General features: G+C 37.1%; 1 protein-coding gene across 1 annotated transcript in view; it reads right to left on the bottom strand.

The window, feature by feature from the left end:
- Positions 1-21,386, bottom strand: part of GRIK2 (glutamate ionotropic receptor kainate type subunit 2) — a gene marked incomplete at its 5' end in the record, with an annotated part of 311,327 nt that overhangs the window by 187,561 nt on the left and 102,380 nt on the right. Inside the window, one exon of the mRNA XM_039351925.1 lies at positions 19,421-19,644. Within this exon, the coding sequence (XP_039207859.1) occupies positions 19,421-19,644 (224 nt within the window). The remainder of the gene's footprint in view (positions 1-19,420; positions 19,645-21,386) is intronic.

The raw sequence follows: 21,386 nt of genomic DNA, 5'->3' as shown, positions 1-21,386 counted from the left end.
CAGGAGGCATCAGCTCTGGCTTGGTGGGCAGAAGCAAATGTGAGTTCCATCAGAGCGGAACACATTTCAGGGGAGACAAATACCCAGGCAGACTCCCTGAGCAGAGCCAAGGTGGATCAGTCGGAATGGCGTCTGGATCCGGCTCTGTTCGAGGAGATCTCCCGGAGATTCGAACAATCGCATCTGGACCTATTTGCCACTCCCAAGAACACTCAACTGCCCAGGTTCTTCTCCAGATTCCCGACTCCAGGATCGGAGGGAACGGACGCTCTCAGGTGTCAGTGGCCGGCATAACTTCTGTACACCTTTCCACCGCTGCCATTAATACCGGCAACCATACGCAAGTTGATCCTGGAAGGTGCAGAAGTAATCTTGATTGCTCCACATTGGCCACGGCGCCCGTGGTTTGCCGACCTCGTGGATCTTTCAATATCACCCCCATGGAGGATTCCCCCGGACCGAGTAATACTCAGTCAGGGCAAACTTTTACATCCAGATCCTCAGTGGCTACAACTAGCCGCTTGGCATTTGAGCAGCAAAGTTTAGCCAAACAATCCTATTCCTCAGGGGTGATATCGATCATACAAGCATCAAGACGACCTTCGACAAACAGGATCTACGATGCTACATGGAAAGGTTTTTGCAGGTGGTGCGTCCTACTTCACTTAGATCCAACCTCAGTATCTATTCCCAATATTCTAGATTACCTATTGGAAGGACTTAATAAAGGCCTATCAGTCAACACTATTCGTAGACAGGTATCAGCCCTCTCAACTGTACTTTCCTGTGACAACTTAACTTCTCTGGCGCAACATCCAGCGATTAGCGCCTTTTTGAAGGGTGCGGCCAATACTAAACCTCCTGTTATACACAGGTACCCGTCATGGAACTTGCCCAAAGTTCTCCAAGCCTTGACATCAGCACCCTTTGAGCCTCTTGACTCATGTTCTCTTTATCACCTATCGTTAAAGGTAGCCTTTCTAGTGGCTATTACTTCAGCGAGAAGAATCTCAGAACTAGCAGCACTGTCAGTGAGGAAGGATCTCTGCACCTTCTTCAAGGACAAGGTTGTTCTTAGACCAGACCCTGCATTCATTCCAAAGGTAAACAGCATCTTCCACAGATCTCAGGAACTGATTCTTCCTGATTTCTGCACAAAACCCAGACATAGACTAGAACAGAGATGGCACAAGCTGGATGTACATAGAGCATTGTGTTTCTACGTAAAGCGCACTTCGTCCTTCCGTAAGACGGAAGCATTATTTGTTTCCTTCCAACCATCAACTATGGGAAAGAAGGTGTCATCTTCTACCATAGGTAGGTGGATCAGAGCCTGTATAGCCCAAGCCTACGTCTCGCAGGCACTACCAGTGCCCCCACACGTGACTGCCCATTCAACACGCAGCGCAGCCACATCGGCTGCGTGGTTCACACAAGCATCGGTGGAAGAGATTTGCAAGGCCGCAACTTGGTCTTCTCCCTCCGTATTCATTAGGCATTACCATTTAGACTCCTTTGCCGCAGCGGATGCTGCCTTTGGTAGAAGAGTGCTACAGCAAGTTGTATCTGCTCAGGATTCAGTGGCCTAGACACTCCCTCCCAGGGGGACATGAGGGCTTTGGTATGTCCCAACCATTGGACTCTACAGCCATCCTGCTGGAGAAGGGGCGTTGTCTTACCTGAACGCCTTTTCTCAGCAGGATGATGTAGAGTCCAAGCCCCCCCCAGGTATTAGGTCTAGGCAGGTATTGGACAAGGAGCTACTGTATCGAATCCAACAAACAGTTCTCGCCTAAGTCAAAACTGGGGTCACGCCCAAGGGAAGGGTGTGGCCAAAGTTTTTACCCAGTCTGCAGGGCAGGAAGGCTGTCATAGAACCCGCCCATCCATTGGACTCTACATCATCCTGCTGAGAAAAGGCGTTCAGGTAAGACAACGCCCCTTCTCAAAGTAAGGTTAAAAAATTAATGAAGTGTACTGTTTCATCAACATATTTAATTTCATATATTAAAAGTTCTAGAACATGCGTCTTCCTTTATATTTCACCAACATTAAAAATGCGTTTTCTATCCAATGTAACATTTGGCTGGAATCTGCATGTTTTCATTACCTGTTAATGGCATCTACAAATACAGAGGAAATTTTCCACTTTGTGTTGTTGCTCAGGGGCTACAATTATAAACTAATTTCAGCAAAACAGTCACATCAAAGAAAAAAAATCTGAAGCTCATTGAAAGGATTAAATGTTTGGTTCCCATTACACAAACTATATTGAACCTGTTGATTTCATGTGAATCCAATTTATTAGCAAAACACTGAAAAACAAACCAGAAGCACAGATTTTCAACTGAAAATGAAAGAAGTGTTGTACGTCCATGATAAAGTTAATGTAGTTGGAAAACATTAAAACTGTTCCCCTCCCGCAAAAACTCTTCTCAGCCTCTCCTTAAAGCACAAATCACTTCATCCACTACAGCTGATATATAATACATTGTTACATGAAAACTACTATAACTACCATTAATAATAATAAAGATAATTATGGCATCTGAAAAAGTATTGTAGTCATTCAGCTTTCCAGTATTAGTTTAGAGCAGCGATTCTCAACCTTTGGGTTGCGACCCCATTTGGGATCGAATGATCATTTCACGGGGGTTGCCAAACAACGCAATCCGCCATTTTTTCCCCTTTTCCTTAGCTGTGCTACTCCCTCTTATTCTATTGGCTTTGAAAGCCAATAGAATAGACTCTATTCAAGAGACTTTATTCTATTGGCATTCAAAAGCCAATAAAATCTATTGGCTCTCTTGAATAGAATCTAATTCTATTGGCTTTCAAAAGCCAATAGGAATTGTCCAGGCTGTCTCTGCCCTGCTGAGCCCGCCAAAAGTCCCAGTCTGCAAACAGTGCTGCAAGTTGTCCGCAGCTAAGGTGAGCTTTCTGGACGTTTCCACCCCTCCCTGCTGAGCAACTACTAAATGTAAGTAAAAGAGGGCCAGGGGTGGGAGGTGGGAGGCCGGCGGGTGCAGGGAGGGTTGCTGGCGCACGTGGGGCCCGGCGGGTGGCTTACCTCCCTTGGGCTGGGCCAGCTGGTGACCCAACTGGTGGTCGCCCTGCGCCCTCACTGCCATGTGCCATGGCCACCCAGGAGCACCTTGGCCTGCTTGCCACTGCACCAAACATGCGGTGGCCAAGGTAAGGCTAGTGGGGCAGCGGCGGGTGCAGGGAGGGTTGCCGGCACACGTGAAGCCCGGCAAGTGGCTTACCTCCCTTGGGCTGGGCCAGCTGGTGGCCCAGCTGGTGGTCAGCCTGCACTGTCACTGCTGCTTGCCAGCTATGTGTTGGCCAGTGCAGGGGATGGCACTACCCATGTGTGGTGCTCCCGGGCTGAGGCGGTTGCTGGGTGATGCCTCGCGTGCACCCTCAGCCTGCCCAGCGTGCACTCCAGCTGCAGGAGAGGAGGCGAAGCGTGTGCGCCTCCTCCTGCCCTGCCCGCAGGGAAATACAGGTAGTCCTCGACTTATGACCACATGGTTGGGGGTTGCAGCATTAGGAAGGTTGAGAACCACTGGTTTAGAGATTGTAGGTTTTACTTTGAAAGGTTATAAATCAAACTCGCAGCTTCACCTGACATGTTGTGATGTATCACAACTTCTTTTGCAGTGCTGGAGCTGGGATGGGCGTGGCCTCACCCTGATGCAACCGGCACACGCACCAGCAGTTTGACACCCCTGTTATAAATTGTTAGGTAGCTTTAGATAAAAATAACTGTAAGTATCTTAAAGGATAATGAAAGTTGTGGTGAAAAGCAAACGGAGGAAAGTTGAAAAGTGAAACAAGGTAGTTGAAGTGCATGCATCAATATGCTGATGGTGAGGTGCAATAGAAGCAAGTAAGAATTGTACAAAATAAGAAGTTAGGTAAATAAGATGCTGTTTGGATACTAGAGACTTCACTTCAGGCTTGGTTATTCTACACTAACCCTACATTCCGTTAGTGAGCCTCACTGAGGAGAGCTGCATCCCAGAAGATAGCTAGAAGGATTGACCAGAGATGAGCTGCAGAGATCTTATAAGGCAGGGGTGTCAAATTGCCGGCCCACGGGTCGGATACATCATAGCAAAACTGTGTCCATCCCATTGCTGGCAATGGCAAAAAAAGTTGCAATAGGTCACAACATGTCATGTGACATTGTGAGCTTGACACCCCAGTTATAAGGAAAAGTGAACAGCTATAGAAATTGAATAAATGAATAAACATCACCACTATAGTAACAAGACAGGTTATAGCAGATGAAACTCTAAGGTTACATTGGAAAGGCCCTGAACATGGGAAGTATGGTGTGTTTGTGTTTCTGTGTTGACGCATGGCAACTGCATGGAATACTTCCTGCAGTTTTCTTTTAAAAATGGTTTACAACTGCTGTCTTCCTAAGGCTGAGAGTGTGTGACTGGCCTAAGGTCACTCAGCTGGCTTTGTACCTGAAGTGGGACAAGACCTCCCAGTTTTGAACCTGATGCTTTACTACAACTGAAACAGAGCACTGCCTGATTCTGGATAATCTTTGGCTAAATAGGAATGTTGGTTATAATAAAAGATTTGGGAAGATCTGGACAGAAAGTTTAAATCCCTGAATATTGCTTAAGCCAAACTAGTTGAGATGGACACAGGGTAAATCCCCCCCCCCCAAAAAAAACAGTAAAGTGACTGAATACAAGCTTTAAGCATGGGGCGGGGTAACATACCATACATCACAGATGAGAGCTCTCTCTGATAGGGACTCCTTCCTCTGAAGTGGGAGATTAGGAAGGGCTGGAATGAGGAGAGGTGATAGGATTAGAGGGTCCAGTGGTGGGATTCAAATATGTGAACAACCAGTTCTCTGTGTGGATGCCACTTCCAGAAGTCCATTCTGGGCCTGGGCAACAAAAAAATAGCTACCGGTTCTGCCGAAGTGGTGCGAACTGGCTGAATCCCACCACCTAGACGTCTGATGTAATCTAAAGTATTCATGGATTAGATTAGGTACATGGTTTGACTGAATGCTAATTTCACATTTTGGCTTTTTAGTATCCCATCACAAACCAGACATGGTTCCTAAACAGGCTGAGTGTTAAAAGCAAGATTTGTCTCTGCAAATACCAACAGGACCACAAAACAGCAATTAATTGTAGATAAGGCTTAGTTGAGTAAGGCAAGTTTCCAAATGGAGCAGTCTGAAGTTAAGCCAAAGATTTACAATGCCAGATCAAGAGAGAGACAAGGTACCCATTAGTCAATAAGCTAGAGTCATAAATAATTAGATTCCAAGTGTCAATAGACGAGCCAGAAACTGGAGTTGCTTCTAGAAAGAGACCAATTGTTCCTATGGAAACTTAAATACTCTCTCTGCTCAATATGTATAGCTATAGTCAAACCTTGCTGTTGAGTTTAGTATCTTGCTGCTTGAGTCATGAGTCCTACACTTTGACAAAGTTTGGAGGGATTGCTGGGGGGGGGGGGATATCAAGTGACTGCAGCCTGCATTGCAACAGTGATGAAAAGAGAGGTGAGGCATCAACTCTTCCCTGCACATATTGCATCTTCAGAACTGTACATGACAAGTTTGTTCAAAGCCACCGAAACCTTTTTGAGGAAGGATGGAAGGAAAAGACCACTGTAGACTCATCAGATGATATTGGGAGTTTCTTGGCAGATAAAGTTGCTTGCATTTCCTTAGGATCAATTGGACAGAGTGAATGAGGCATCTTGTGATGTTATATGGGATTCTTCTGAACTTATTGCACTTGTGGAAATGCATAGGTTCTCTATACTATGAGCTCTGCTAACTGTGGCCTTCCTGGCGTCTTTGGGCAGCTGAACAAACTATGAGTTGCTGAATCAAGAAAAATTGTAGGCACTCTGCTGAAGGAAGGAACAATGCATCAAGTTTGAAAAATATAGCTGTGTGGCCTCTTTTGAAAAAAATCCCTCTGTGCTACCTAGGGAGCAATAGTGGCCTGGAAACAGGCTGATTATCATGGTAAAAAAATAGGACCCAGTGAATGGATCAGCTCCTTGAAATTTAGAACTCGATTCATCTTACATGTTTGCTCTATTCAGAGCCTCCCTGCAAAGAGATTGTAAAATAGTAATCTCCGGCAAATTTAAAGCTCTGCAAGCCAGGGGAGAAAACATTTTATGTGAGTCATGATTCAGGGGCACTAATTCATCTACTCCCTCTTTTAACTACTTTAGGAAGTTGCTTATTAATGAGTTTCTGGATGATAAGAATCTTCTGAAAGATGACAGGGAAATTTTTCCTTCTACCCCAGATGAAAGAAGCTCTAAGTAAATTTAAGGATTAACAAGAGAGACTTTAATTTTGGGAAAACAGTAAAAAGGGGAGTAGAATGTTGATTTTGGTAAGTTAAGGAGCTAGATGGACTTGAAAGAATATTTCCTGTGGGGTTTTTAAAAATTAATAAAAGAATATATGCAGCATTTGAAATTAATTGTAAAAAATCCTCCCATGAGAAAGTTTTGTTGATTGAAAAATTAGAAGATTAGAGGAGATGAAGGAGAGAGAGAAAAGATTACTTTTAAAAGAGAAAAGATCTATTAGCAACAATATTTGACTATAGAAGTAATTAAGGCTATTTGGGAACAATATATTTAAAGGTTATTATTAAGATCCTTTGATACTATAACAGAGGATATAGAAGAACTGATTTTATTGGATAAAAGAAAGACTGAGACTAATTTGAATATGGATTGGAGTTTAAAAAAATATTGAATTACAAAAGGGAAATTTAAAAAAATGATACCATGGATCTGAAAATAAAAATGCCAGAGTATAAGAGTGATGTGGAATAGATGCCAAAATAGATTTATAAATGAAATCAGTTGATGTCATAATAATTAAAAATGACATACAAATAATAAATCAGAAGAGCGACTTGGAAAGTCTCCAAGATTATAGAGAAAAAGTAAAAAGAAAATCTGTAACCATAGAGTAAGAGATTATTTTGTATTTATGCTTATAATTGTTGTAAAAAAATGAAGTCATTGCTTTATAATTCTTTTTCCCCCCTTTCTTTGATTTCTGAATCTTTGTCTTTCCTCTTTTCAATGTTTTACCTTTTTTATTCTAAATATTAGTTCTTGTTAGTTTTTATTACATATTACAATTTTTAAGAAAAATGTATTTTAAAAAACAGATAATTATGAGATTGTGACAGTATTGTCTACTGATTTCTAGGAAGCAAAGTAATATAACATGTTATAAAATAAACTAAATTAACCAAAGTTTAGGATAACCTCAGCTGAAAAAGAACATACTGCAAAACCTATCCCCAAAACAATTGAAACTACTGTATGTGAGAGCAATGTAAAACACATATCAAATTATACTTAACTCTGAGCATTATTTGCTACTTCTTGAAATCTCATGTAAAAAATCAAGGTTAATAAGCTTAATACTGAATTTTGTGGTACTGTAAAATTTAGAAAACCTCAGAGAATATGAGATTTTTATGTACTAAATGTGGAAAAATTTAAAAGACAAACATATTTTTTACATTTATCACAGAAGTTTTGGACTCTACTATTCATAAAAAGTTCTGCTCAAATTTATTTTGAGAACAATATTTTATCTAAACCCATGAAAGCTGGCAGTGGATGTTAAACTATTGTTCAGATTTTACTACCACGCTTGAAAATTGTTTGAAGAAAAAAAACATATTAGGGACAAATGATAATAAGGTCATACTTAGAATTTATCAAGTAACCAGAATATATTTCTGTTCCTTTAAGATATAAAGTTAAAGCCTATTTTAATTTATAAAAAAACAAATCAAGTTTGGAATTGTATTTCTTCGAGATTTCAACTGATGGCATTTCTTCCACTTTATGGAATGGTTTATCAAAATTTGTAACTCATATTACATCAGTATATGCAGGTTACTTTTAATATATGGCATGCAAATTTTTTACTTTTTTGCACTTCAAAGCCATATCTCAATTACTATCTCAATCTGGAACAGAAGCTATCAGATTTGCATAGAGGGGTGGGGAAAGTCTCTAGTGAAAGAAACAGAAGCATATCTTAATCAATGAATGGAGTGACATATAAACCTAGTTAAATAAAGACAGGTAGTTCTAGATCAGGGGTGTCAAACTGCCAGCCTGTGGGCTGGATGCATCATAGCGAAACCGTACCCATCCCATTGCCGGCAATGGCAAAAAAGTTGTGATACGTCGCGACACATCACATGACGTGAGTTTGACATCACTGTTCTAGATTAATGAAAGAAACTGGGACTGGAATTTTCACTGCTCTGAAATATAGTTGTAAAGTATGACATCACATGACCAAGTCACTTAGCAAGGGGAAATTCTGGCACTTCCTATTGGTGTCATAAAGCAAATCATTCAGGACCATTAAGCAAGGATCTAACATGGTTGCCATTTGCAACCTCCTGCCATCTTCCCTACTGACTTTGTAGGAAGTCAGCAAAGAAGTTCACAAATATGATGATATGACTGTAGAATGCTACAAGTCATAACTGTGAGCTGGCATTGAATGCTTGCATCACAATCATGTGACCATGGTGATGGTGCAATCAATGTAAGTATAAGAACTGGTCATAATTATCACTCATTCAGCATCATTTTAAGTATGAATGGTAACTGAACAAGTGATCATTAACCAAGGGCATTCAATGACAACTCTAAAAGTGTCTTCCCAAAGCTTCCACATCCAGATATGTTTACACTACAAATTCCAGAAATCTCATCCAGTCATGTGCCATGTTAGTACAAAATTCTAACTTAGCTGAAAGGCACAAAGCCAATTAAAGCATGTTCAATGGCAGTTTTCATCAAGGCATGAGAGGGGCTTGTTAAAATAAACATAAAGCTACATGTTGGTTGCCAGTTTGCTGATGAGTTGAATTCAGGGTGCTGGTTTTGACCAATAAAGCCTTTCATGGCCTAAGATTGAATTATCTAAGCTAATTGCCTGTCCCCCATTATATCAAACCAACCAATTAGATCTGCTGGAGACGGGATACTGAAGGCACCATTAGCTATGGACTTACATTTGATGGATCCCAGGAATCATGCTTCTTTACTATGACACCTGCCTTATGAAACATTCTCCTCCCCCCACCCCAAATTAGATTACTTCCATCTATTTTGATATTTCAGAAGTCTCTCAAGACCAAGTTATGTTATCAAGCCTGAGATTTTTATATGTGGTATTACCCATTTGTTATGCATCACCCAGAGTCATCTTTAGTGAGCTGGGCAACTACCATGTTTCCCTGAAAATAAGACCGAATCCTATTTTTTTTTTGCCTCCAAAAGAGGCAACAGGTCTTATTTTCCACTCATCTTGCGGCAGCGAAAGCCCCAATCCAGCCACCCCACTTTTTCTGCAGCCAAAAGAGCAGCTTCATTCTGCAGCTGAGAATGGAGCTCGGGCCTGAATTTCACCACCAGAGGCCTTTCTGAAAGGCATGTACAGCCGAGAACCATGCTACAGATTAAATCCATAGCTCGGTTCTTGGCTGCACAGACTCTTCAGAAAGACCTCTGACTGCGAAATGGAGGCCTGAGCTCCATTCTCAGAATGAAGCTGCTCCTTTGGCCACAGAAGAAGTGGGCTGGTGAGGCAGGTATTGATCTATGAGAGGCCTAGCTACAATGGTAAGCTCCATCTCCGCCTTAGCTTGATTTTTAGGTGTATGCCTCGCCCCAAAACTAAGTCTTATTTTTGGGGATAGGGCTTATACTGTATTAGGCCCACCCCCAAAATCAAGCTAGGGCTTATTTTCAGGGTAGCTCTTACTTTTGGGGAAACACGGCATATTAATTTGATTCATAAGTCAATAAATTCATAAACATTAAAGAGTCACAGGAGTTAACAAAGATGTCTGAGTTAAAAGAAGATCAATAATAGATGGTAACTAAATTATAAAAATGAAACTGAAGTTAAATCCATGAAAACTCTCCATCCTGGAGACCACCAAAGTAGAAGCTTAATTAATTTCCTAGAGCGCTGGAAACTTCATTGTTTGGGATGGATTTTAATTACTAGACTCCTAGCCACATGGTATGATTTAAACCAAATATTTAATTTTAGCATTAGGGCAATTTTGCATGGCATATTAGTCACTTTTGGCTCTTGGAATGAACATGCTAGAATTTTCTTAATTACTTTTTCTTCTTCTGATTTAAGAGGGTGAGTAAATTTCTGAGCTTCCAGTCACTGTATATTCTATTACTTTTCTATCAGACATATGCATCCAAATCATGTTACAGTCTTCTTTCTTCTCTCTCTTTACAGTTACATTAGCTTTATTCATTAGAGTTAACGAACATACAAAATATCTGTTCTGAGCATTTAAATCAAACAAACGAAATTTGCTGCTGAGATTAAGATTATTGTACTTTTCACATTTCCTCCCAGCTCTTTATTGATCCTGATAGTGATTTCTATTATGGTAATAATAAAATTTAAAAATAAATAAATAGATTTAGTACAGGACTCAAAAATTAACATCTGACTCTTGTGGAAAGAGAAACAAAAAGTAACTATAAATACAAATAGAAGGCAGGCTTGAAAGCCTGTGAACTGGATGGGCAGACTGCAATTGACCCTTATATTAGAATTCATTTTAATCAATGTCCCTGTAAAGGACAAAATAATATGATCTATAATGGGATATCCACTAGAAAATCCTAGAGCTAAGACAGGCAAAAGAGTATGCTACAAGTTTTCATACAACATCAGAAAATAATTGAATTTAAAAAAATAAAATATAATCTCCTTTATCTTCAGTTTGACTCCCAGTGATTTCATATAATTTTTCTTGCAAAACATGAATTAAGTAGTATATAAATTATAGGAAACCGTAACATATAATAGAAATGAATGGAATACTTATTCAGATTCCAAAACATTTTAGGTAATTTCATATCTAAACATGAAATCATGAGCCTCATTAATTATCCTTGATTAAAAAGGAATTTTATACTTTGAGCTTCATTTGACTAAGAATTTGAAAAAGTAAGATCTTTTATGACTAAAATATAAGCACTCTATTAATATATTTTAACCCCCTATCCTAAATATTAGAAGTAGGAAATACTGCTTAATTATTCCTAATAATTTACATCACGGGTGTCAAACTTGCCACATCACGTGACATGTCATGACATATCGTGACTTTTTTCACATTGCAGGAGCCTGGGGTGGGCGCGGCCTCCGCATGATGCAACCGACTCATAGGCCCTGGTTTACATGGAGCTTTAGTATGCGTCTTGACTCAGAGATTATACAAGGTCACAAAAATAAATTGGGTTTTCTACAATTATGAGGCAGATTGAGAATACAAAATAAGAAAATAAAACAGAAGAAAGCAATGGTAAACCACTTGCAGACTATTGCCACCTAAGTCAAGCATGATTCAAAGAAGATTTAACCTTTACTTTCGAATACTTTAGCTCTAGAATTTGTCAGTCTCCTCAAAATGGTTTCTTTAAAATAAAAAAATATTTTTAAGGCAAGAGATCAGGCTTTAGATTGATATGTTAGAGACTTTAAAAAAGCAGTTTCCTTCCCAAAACACTCTTTCGTGTTGCCTACACCTAGTCAGGTTCAAGGAAGGTCAAGGCCCTGTTGACTTGTATAATGGAAGAACAAAATGTCAAGTGGGCCTATGCACTATTTTACCTAAAAGGAAAAAAAAAGATAACTGCTTTCGCAGTGACTTTCCTCTTGCTAAAGGAAGCTTCATTGATTTAAGACTCATCATGAGAAGCCTAGAGAGGTTTAAGGAAGTGAACAGTAGGTCAAAAGTACACTAAAGTTGCAAGAAATCAAGCCTCTACTTGAAAATAAAATGTAAGAAGACTGAATACCTGAACAAAAATAGTAAGTTCAGGTTCTTCTTCTGAAATTAACATTATATTGTTATAACCATGGTTTTCAGTGAAGAGCTCAATTCAACCAAGTTATAACTGCTGAATGAAAAAAAAAAAGAAAAAAAGCTATTGCTGCGTTTTTTAAAAGTTTAACTTACAGTATAAGCAGTGCTTATTGAATTTCTGTTGCTAAGTGACATGATTTTAAAATACCATATTATGTGACCAGACTGCTTAGTGACAGCAGTTCCAGCAGTCCCCAGTTACCAAGATTAAGTGAATCATTGCCGGTCATTAAGCAAGGACCTCATATAACTGAGACGTCTGACTTTCTGACAGTTCCCTCATGACTTTGCTTATGGAAAGTTAGCAGGGAAGGTTGCAGATCACAAACATGTCACCACAGGATGCTATGATGACAGAACTTCAAAGACCCATCATAAGTACCACTCATTCAGCATGATTGTATGTTCAAACAGTTGTTGAATGGGTATTAACTGAGGACTACCTGTAATAGATATTACAAATGCAAACTAGGCACAACCATACTGCACCTTTTAAATCATTGTTTTCTGCTCCTAATGTGTATAGATCTATTTAATATGATGTTTTTGAATTATGTTCAACATGAATAACTGCAATTAAACCAATGAAGGAAAATTCTAATAAAGAAACAACATGATGATAAGCGCAAGAAGTAGTAATTATGAAAAATATATTACCACAGTTTGCATTCTACAAATTGATCCATATATTTTATACATACACATATGGTCCCCCACAAATATATGTACATAGAATGCAAAAAGCTTTTAATTCAAATCTTATTTTAATTACACTATAATAAACACTACAAGAAACTTGGAGTAGTATGCTACTAGTCTATAAAGATATACTCAAAATTCACCTTCAAATCATAATCTTATATAGATTTAATAACCTTTTCCTACAAAATCGAGGATTAATTAGTTGAATGAATTAATACATATAAAATACAATTAAGAATCACCTCTCATTAGAAGAAAAAAGTATTATGCTTTCTTTGGATACATGAACTTTTTATTATTCAAAATATGTTGTACTTTAATTTTACTTGTATTCCTAAATATACATTAGTGGCCAAAATTGTGGAAACCTTTTAGGAAAAGTGTACAGTAGAAATGCCACCTTTGGTTAAGTTTCCACCAATTTTTCTTCTAATTTCTTTATGACTGTAGCCTTGATCACTTAATAATACTATTTTACATTGCTTTCTGGGCAACCAGTCAACTCTTTGCACCATTACTTTCACTTTATTACATTTTACAAGCTCACTAAATGAAAGAACACAAAAAAAACAACAACCAATTTGACAGCCATCACTGACAAATGTCCTCCTCTCAGCTTCAATACATGACATCAATAAATGAATCATACTATGATCTGATTGGCTCATTGTCAAAACAAGCTGACACCTGATTGATTCTCTAAACACTCATGCTCATTGTCTATAATCAGATGAAGGAAAGCTACCTGATATCAATCTAAGCAAGTTGTGATTCCTTTTTCTGGTTATTTGGCTATACCTTTTCATATAATACAGTACAGATAATTGAACAATCTTTGTTGCATTACATTCTTGATTAAATTATCTTTCTTTTTTTTAACAATCTTTTTATTAATTTTTTTCCATCAACATATGTTATTTTTTCCAATCAACAAGTTATTGGTATTTGCTAAGCTAATACATGTTCACTTCCTACTGGAAGAATGAAGGATTGCCATCAGAAGAAGAAACAATCACGAAAATATTGGAATGTGCAGAGATGGACAGACTAACTATGAGGCTGAAAGACAAAGAAGATACGGACTATTATAAAATTTGGAATTTATTTTATTCTTGGTTAGAGAAAAGAATGAAGGATTAGGAAGTGAACATGTATTAGCTTGATTAAATTATCTTTCTATTGATATATAATTTTATGGTACTACTCCAAAAAAGTGGTGTTATTAGCCATCAAGCCTCAAAAATACACTTTTCCCAAAAGTTTTCCACACTTTTGGCCACTACTGTACATGCTATCCTAATTGTGCAGCCAACATCTTAACCCAATAGCTTAGTTTAAGAAAGATAAATGCTCAGTGGTATGTAAATAGAATTATTTTTAAAATTATGTTTTCAACATCTGATACAAACAAAAATTTCCATTGTGACCCTTGAAAACAGTGCTAGTTACTTAAAAAAAAGTGATTCTGTGTTCTTTGTTCCATAGGTCTAAAGGGAAGAATATAAGTAGCAAGACAATTAACTTGTTTTGGAATCAGCATATTCAAAAATCAAGGAATTTTCATTAGTGAGAAATAAATAATGAAGGTTTCTAGTCAGATAACTCATGTATGAAACTTGTACTCTTACACTGCTGCTTTAGCTACAATATACACCCATTATTCATGCTACCTTACAAATAAGAATTTTAAATTTTTCACTCATATTGATGGTAACTTCCATTAGATATGCAATATGAAGAGATTTATTTTTTTATACAGATTTATATCTAGAGCCTAGCTTTGACAAAGAGGTCCTTTTCATTCCTACAAGCAGGGTCAGCTATAGTAGGTATTGGCTAAGGGTAACAAATTTTGGTTAACACCAGCTAAATGACTTCTTAAAAACTCAATAAAAGAAAGCATAGTAGCATACTCTGTGGGTCACTGTAATGGGTACTGATGTAGTTAAAACTATTTGGTAGGAAAATAGGGTAAAAATATCCAAGACGGGAAAACAAAACTCTATAGGGCTGAAAATCCTAAGTGTACAGCTCAAAAACCTGAAGAAGAAAGAAAAAGTGCAAGAGGACACATTTTAAAAATTCCAAACCATACAGGATGCCAGAATTTAACTTTGCCTAGGGTGCCAATATGTTTAGAACTGGCCCTACACACATGGCTATTAAATTCACTTACGATTGCTGCTGGCAATAAAAGTTAGAATAAAATAACAGAGTTGGAAGGGACCTTGGAGGTCTTCTACTCCAACCCCCTGCTCAAGCAGGAGACCCTATACCATTTCAGACAAATGGTTGTCCAGTCTCTTCTTAAACACTTCCAGTGCTGGAGCATTCACAACTTTTGGAGGCACGTTGTTCCACTGATTAATTGTTCTAACTGTCAGGAAATTTCTTCTTAGTTCTAGGTTGCTTCTCTCCTTGATTAGTTTCCATACATTGCTTCTTGTACTGCCCTCGGGTGTTTTAGAGAATAGCCTAACCCTAAGCCTAAATCTAAATCTAAACCTAAGCCTAAACCTCAGCCTCAGCCTAAGCTTAAGCCTAAACCTAAGCCTAAGCCTAACCCTAACCCTAACCCTAACCCTAACCCTGAGATATTGGGACACTGCTATCATGTCACCCCTAGTCTTTCTTTTCATTAAATTAGACATACTCAATTCCAGCATCCATTCTTTATATATTTTAGCCTCCAGTCTTCTAGTTATTTTTGTTGCTCCTCTCTGCAAAGAAGACCAACAAAAGATGAATGTGTGGGGTGAAATATGTGTGAGAGGGGGGGAGGGAGCGGGGAAGGATTCTCTATTCCTATGTAATATATATGCTCCTCAAAAATATGCTATAGAACGTTTAGTATTCTTCAGAATAACAGAAAAAAAAGGAACAGAGAATGTACAGGTAAGAGGAGGAACTCATGAAAATTGGTTTATCTCTTGTTATTGCTCAATTCTATTTACTGAGGAGCAATCCCCCTGTTAAAAGCATACTTATTTATGTGAGAATAAATTGAAAGGATTGAATCTAATGATGCTTCTTCTAGAAGTGAAAGTGTTGGGTCTTCCTTCAAAGAAGGATGTTTCTCTGAAGCTAATCCATAGGAAACCCATATTGTATTATTTACGTATGACATATGGTTACTTATGACAAAATAAAGACTGCATTGATTGAGTACTGTTGTTTGGTAGCCTAATTATTATCACATCTTCTCAGTCCTTTCTCTATATCTTTAGATGCAGTAGCACATAAATGAGCAGCTGCTTTGCTTAACTGCACATATTTTATTGTTTAGGTTTACATCCACTTTACATAGTTGGCATCTGAATTTAGACAGACTACATTTTCACTCAGATTTCATTTATAATTTTATTTTTTTTCTGGGTGGTCACAATGAATCTGAAATATTATCAGTGATTCATTTGTCTGCTAATGATTTTGACTGATTTTCTGTTTCTATCTGGCGTTTTGCTACCTTGAACAAGTGTGGTGCAAATGATATTATCCATAAATGATGACATAACTTATTATTTAATATGTAGATATGGCAGGAACACCACTTGTCCTTTCTCAGTTTCCTTACCAATCCTTAGTAAAACCTTACTCCTTCCACCACATAACTAAGGTTTAATTTAGCAATTTCTTGAAAGGCTTAGTTTAAAAGCTTTCTGAAAATCCAATTATACAGTGCCTATAAAATGCCTGTAATGACATCTGTAACTGTTCATCAATAGTTGTACCTTGTTAATATTTCTAGGGAATTCTTTAAAAATGCTATAATATTCTGGATAAACCAAAGATGCCTAGGAAATCATTCAAACTATGTTTTAATACATTATACCTTTTGCTTATTAGAGAGACATAAAGTCACTGTTGTTATGGTTTCATACCATACCATACCATACCATACCATACCATATCATACCATTCCACACCACTATTTCAGCATTAGAAAGGAATGATACCATCTCTTGGAAAATTGTATCAAATTAATTAAATGGAATTCTGGTTCAGGGCCAAATCAAGATATACTGCTAACAGTGGCAGACGATGCATTTACAGTCCTTTCTACCTATATGCAAAACTCAGTTTTCATTATCTTATTTCAGCATTGATACCTGAGGGAAGAATGTTAGTTTAACAAATACAGCATAGGTTATGACACTCACTGTTTCCCCCAAGGAAAGGGAATGCAGAGAGGGAGCAATTGCTAGGGAGCTACTTTTAGCTCTGCTGCTTAAGATAGCTGCCTCACTTTGGATAATAGAAGGGCTGGCCTTGCACTTGCATAACTTATAGCAAAAGACAAATCAATTACTTACATCAAATCAGAAATAAACAAGGCATGAAAAGAATTTGAGTAAAGAACTAAAACTCTTAAGATTAAGCAGAGGAAACTAAAAGGTGAAGTGAGCAGTTTTTAGACTAATACAAATATTGCACTTCCACGTGCTCAACACCTCTTTTTACAGTTTTCATTTTGTATGTATGTGTGTGTGTGTCTGTGCATGTGTTTGTTTGCGTAATTTTTTCTCTACATAATAAATATATATTTTGCTACATATTTATGTTTATAACCAAAACTTCCATGAACATATCCTTCCCTAGGTTAAGGCTTTTTATGTATGAGTTCCAAAGTCACAACTCCACTGAGAGAACCCGCTAATCCATAAAAACAACAAAAACTAAGGCATCATAAACACAAATATTTCAACATTATAATTCATGAAGAGTGATTGGCAAGATGCAGGAATGAAGCAAGAAGTTACCCCAGTTTGATTATAAATCATCAACCATCAAATGGTAGATTAATTTGACATAAAGACTGGCAAACAAATGTATTAGCTTCACTGCTAGGAATAGGCTGTTCAAATAACAGAATTTAACTAGCTTGATAGACATGATTAATAGAAGCTCCGGAGCATCTATAATGCACATCAATGGAATAAATCTGGTTCACATAAAGACTTCATACTGTATGTTGGATGCATTTGCATAACTTCACCGGACCAGACTTTCTATTTCTTAATTTAAAATACTAGACACATATAAAATGAAAATACAAGGAAGAAACTCTGATCTCTTTGTCTATGAGGTTTCTCAGTCATCCAGGTAATGGCTATCCCAAAAGGTAACTTTGTTTTTCTTGAAGACATTTTGCTTCTTATCCAGTGATGGGATTCAGCTAGTTCACACCAGTAGCTAATTTTTTGTTACCCAGGCCCAGAATGGACTTCTGGAAGTGGCATCCACACAGAAAACCGGTTGTTCACATATTTGAATCCCACCACTGTTCTTATCCAATAATTGACTGAACTGAAGAAGCTTTTTGGACAAGAAGCAAAACATCTTCAAGAAAAATAAAGTCCAGTTGCCTTTTGAAAAAGCCTCTTTGAGACTCTGATATCCTTGTTTTACTGGAATACTTTGGCAGTAATTTACTCATCTCAGTACCTAAGTATGTTTTTAAATCTGTTATTCTGATTTACCTATTCCCAGGATTCAAGCAAGTTAAAAACTGCTACTATTGCCAATCGTTGTTCAGTTAATTAATGGAAGTTCAAAAGAGATAGAAGAATTAGATTAAAAACCTATTTTTTTTAATTTATCTGATTATGAGGTTGTTGTTGTTAATTGCGAAGTCGTGTCCGACCCATCGCGACCGCACGGACAACGTTCCTCCAGGTCTTCCTGTCCTCTACCATCTGAGGTACCTGAATCTTAAAACCATATTGTGTCCGATTGTGTACATTTCTTCCACACTTGACTTACACTTGACATTTTTAATAGCTTTAGTTTTGTATTCTGAACTACATCATACTGAAATAAGTGGGACCATGCTGCCTGTCCCTACCATCACTTGCTTTGCTCCTCCTCACTGTCCTGACTTTTAGAAGATTTGGTGACCAGATTTGAAATCATAAGGAAGGTATGCAAACTCCTGTCATCAGAAGTACAGTAAAACCTTGGTAAAGTAGACCTGCATTTCATATATGAAGGGTACAATGTACAATTTTTGTGTACAGAGTCCACCCATATTTAATGGACTATTACAGTGCTAATAGATTAACATTTGCCCATGAAATCAAGGTTTAACTCAAACAACACAATTTGCATCAATTAAATCACCCACAAATAACATAAATTCAGATTTAATAGACAATTGGATTTAATGGACATCCTCTTTTTTTCTTCCCAAATGATCCATTAAATCAAATTTCAACAATATATGGATTGCAATATAGTCTCTGCAAAGACAGAAACTAATAAAAAAATGACAAGCTTGGACCAGGGAGCAGGTTTCACTTTCCCAGTTTCATTTGCTGTTACTAGCATTATGCAGAGAGATTTTGTCCTTAATTTCATTTAGAATTCTTGTGTGTTTTATGTGAATATCTATTTCTTGTTAATATAGTACCCAATATATAAAAATAAACTTTATTGCATTTCAGCACAACAAGATTGAAAGGGAGGAAATTGTTTCTAAAAATCTGTCATATTTCTTCAATTTACTGTTAACAAATTTATAGAACTCATACTATTATAAAAAGATAAGGGGCACAGTCAATATGAAGTAGCATTATATTGCAGGAACTTGATGCTAAATTGATGCTGACTTTTTCTCTGCATATAGATAACAAATTAGCAATTAAGAATAAGAAAGAAGGAAGAATTTGTGACTTTTGACAATTATTGTTGAAGAGGACAAAAAATAACAATTGCCAAAAAAATCACAAGGTGTGACATGTTACCTGGCTATGACAAAGAGCACACAACTGACACCCAAGTAAGCCAGCAGAATATACATCCAGATATCAGGGGAGAGAGGATTCAGGAAGGAGAAGACACCCGGGTTTGTACCATTGGGCTTGTGGTACAAAATACTTATTCCGAGAGTCATAAAGGGCTTGGAAAAGTCGATGACCGTCTCTCGAACATACGTAATTGCCAAGGGTGCAACTGCAAGGTCAGCTTTCTGTTTGCAAAGGAAAAAGAGAGAGAGAGAGAAAAAGAGAGAGAGACAGAGAGACAGAGAGAATAGATGGTAAGTCAAAAGCAGTAGGAAGGAGTAGGCAAACAAATTAAACAAGACTTTACATTTGGAAATTTGTCTTGGTACCAAGTATGCTGAAATTTAAAACCCCACTTTTGCTCTTCTCCTCTTACTCCTCTGATAAAATGGTTAACATTCACTGTTACTCTTCCCTTAGAAGCTCTAAACATAAATGTTGACAAATGAAGTTAACACTACAGAGAAAAATATTATACATGAAGTTATTTCTAATGTTTCATACTATACATGAATTTTGATTATTTTGTTTTTTAAAAATTATGTTGGAAAAACCATCTCAGAAATATAAGGTGTGATAAATTTGTATGCTGATAGTTTTATTAAACTTAAGCTTTATTCCGTTGTGATTTTTCTGTCTCCCCTCTTAGATATGCCTGTATCAAGACCTTTCTTTTTTGTACTTAAGTAACTAAAATCAACCTCAGGAAGCATGTCATGTCATCTGAGATGAAACATGTAGAATACTTTAACCTTCATGCAGTAATTGTTGAACGTTTGGTTATTTTGGAAAAAAAATTACTAATTCTTCTTCTTTTAAAGATTAGTTTTGGCAAGATGTTGGTTTTATTTATTGGATGATTACAATGTTTTGATTATTTTTTCTTTAGTATGCAGTAAATTGCTTTTATTTTATTCTTTCTAAGCCTATTTTCGCTGATATGGCAACTCAAGTTGGTCCAAAACATAAGAATATTTTCAAAAATGCTTCTATCAGAAATCTGTATACTGTATATGGCAAAAGTTGTGAAGATAAATGGGAAAGCTCACGAAAATATTTTTTTAAAAAAAGAAAGAAAGAATTCTGTGGTTATAGTCCCAAAACATGGGTTTGAGGAAAAATAAGTAACACTGTGATAAGAAAACTAATATACTCAATGAACTACAAGCCAGACAGTTCAAACTCTCTCATCTTGCACTGAAACAATATTCTAATATAAATATAAAAAATTAGCACCAACAGGACTTAAGAATTATGAATATTATTAATTTTAGAGCTAATGGGTTTCAGCCCATGGCCTGTGTCTTATACACTGCCAAATTTGTAATAATGTCATGGATCTGTAAGACCAGATATGCTTTGGAATCCTTTTTTGGATATCCATGATGGTAGGCTATGTTGACTTGAGTAACAAATTTATATAAAGTTGTCTGAAATAGAAAATATGTCAAACTTTATCCAAAATATGAAAGATTATCACAATATTTTGGTGAAGTTCTGCCATTTTTACTTTAAAATATGTCTGTTTATAATTTAAAATATGATACCATCCTGATCTATATGAATGTTTTTCAGGGCCATTCTCTACAAAATATAAGTGACAAAGATTTTCTCTGTATATCAGATAATATTTTTCACCCGACAGTTAATTACTTTGAATCACATTCCTTGCTGACATTTTGATTTAGACCTCTGTTACCACTCACAATATTTGGCAAGTTATAGTGTCTGCAGCGTCAAAATATATTTAAAAAATAACTTGTGTTCTGACTTAATAAGCCCTCTTCCTTTAAGAACAATGATTAGTTGCACGTAACTTTACATAAATTTCCACTTCCTCTCCTTTTTTAAAAAAGGTAGTGAAATATACTGGAAATACAGGAAGGATGAACAGTCTCTTATCACTATGAAGCTCCCAATGCCTCAT

The sequence above is a fragment of the Crotalus tigris genome, unplaced genomic scaffold (genome assembly GCF_016545835.1).
Source record: "Crotalus tigris isolate CLP2741 ecotype Arizona unplaced genomic scaffold, ASM1654583v1 scf7180000018371.15429387391:27106975, whole genome shotgun sequence".
Taxonomy (NCBI): domain Eukaryota; kingdom Metazoa; phylum Chordata; class Lepidosauria; order Squamata; family Viperidae; genus Crotalus; species Crotalus tigris.
Note: the sequence above shows the minus strand (reverse complement) of the source record. Positions and strands in the feature narration are given on the sequence as shown.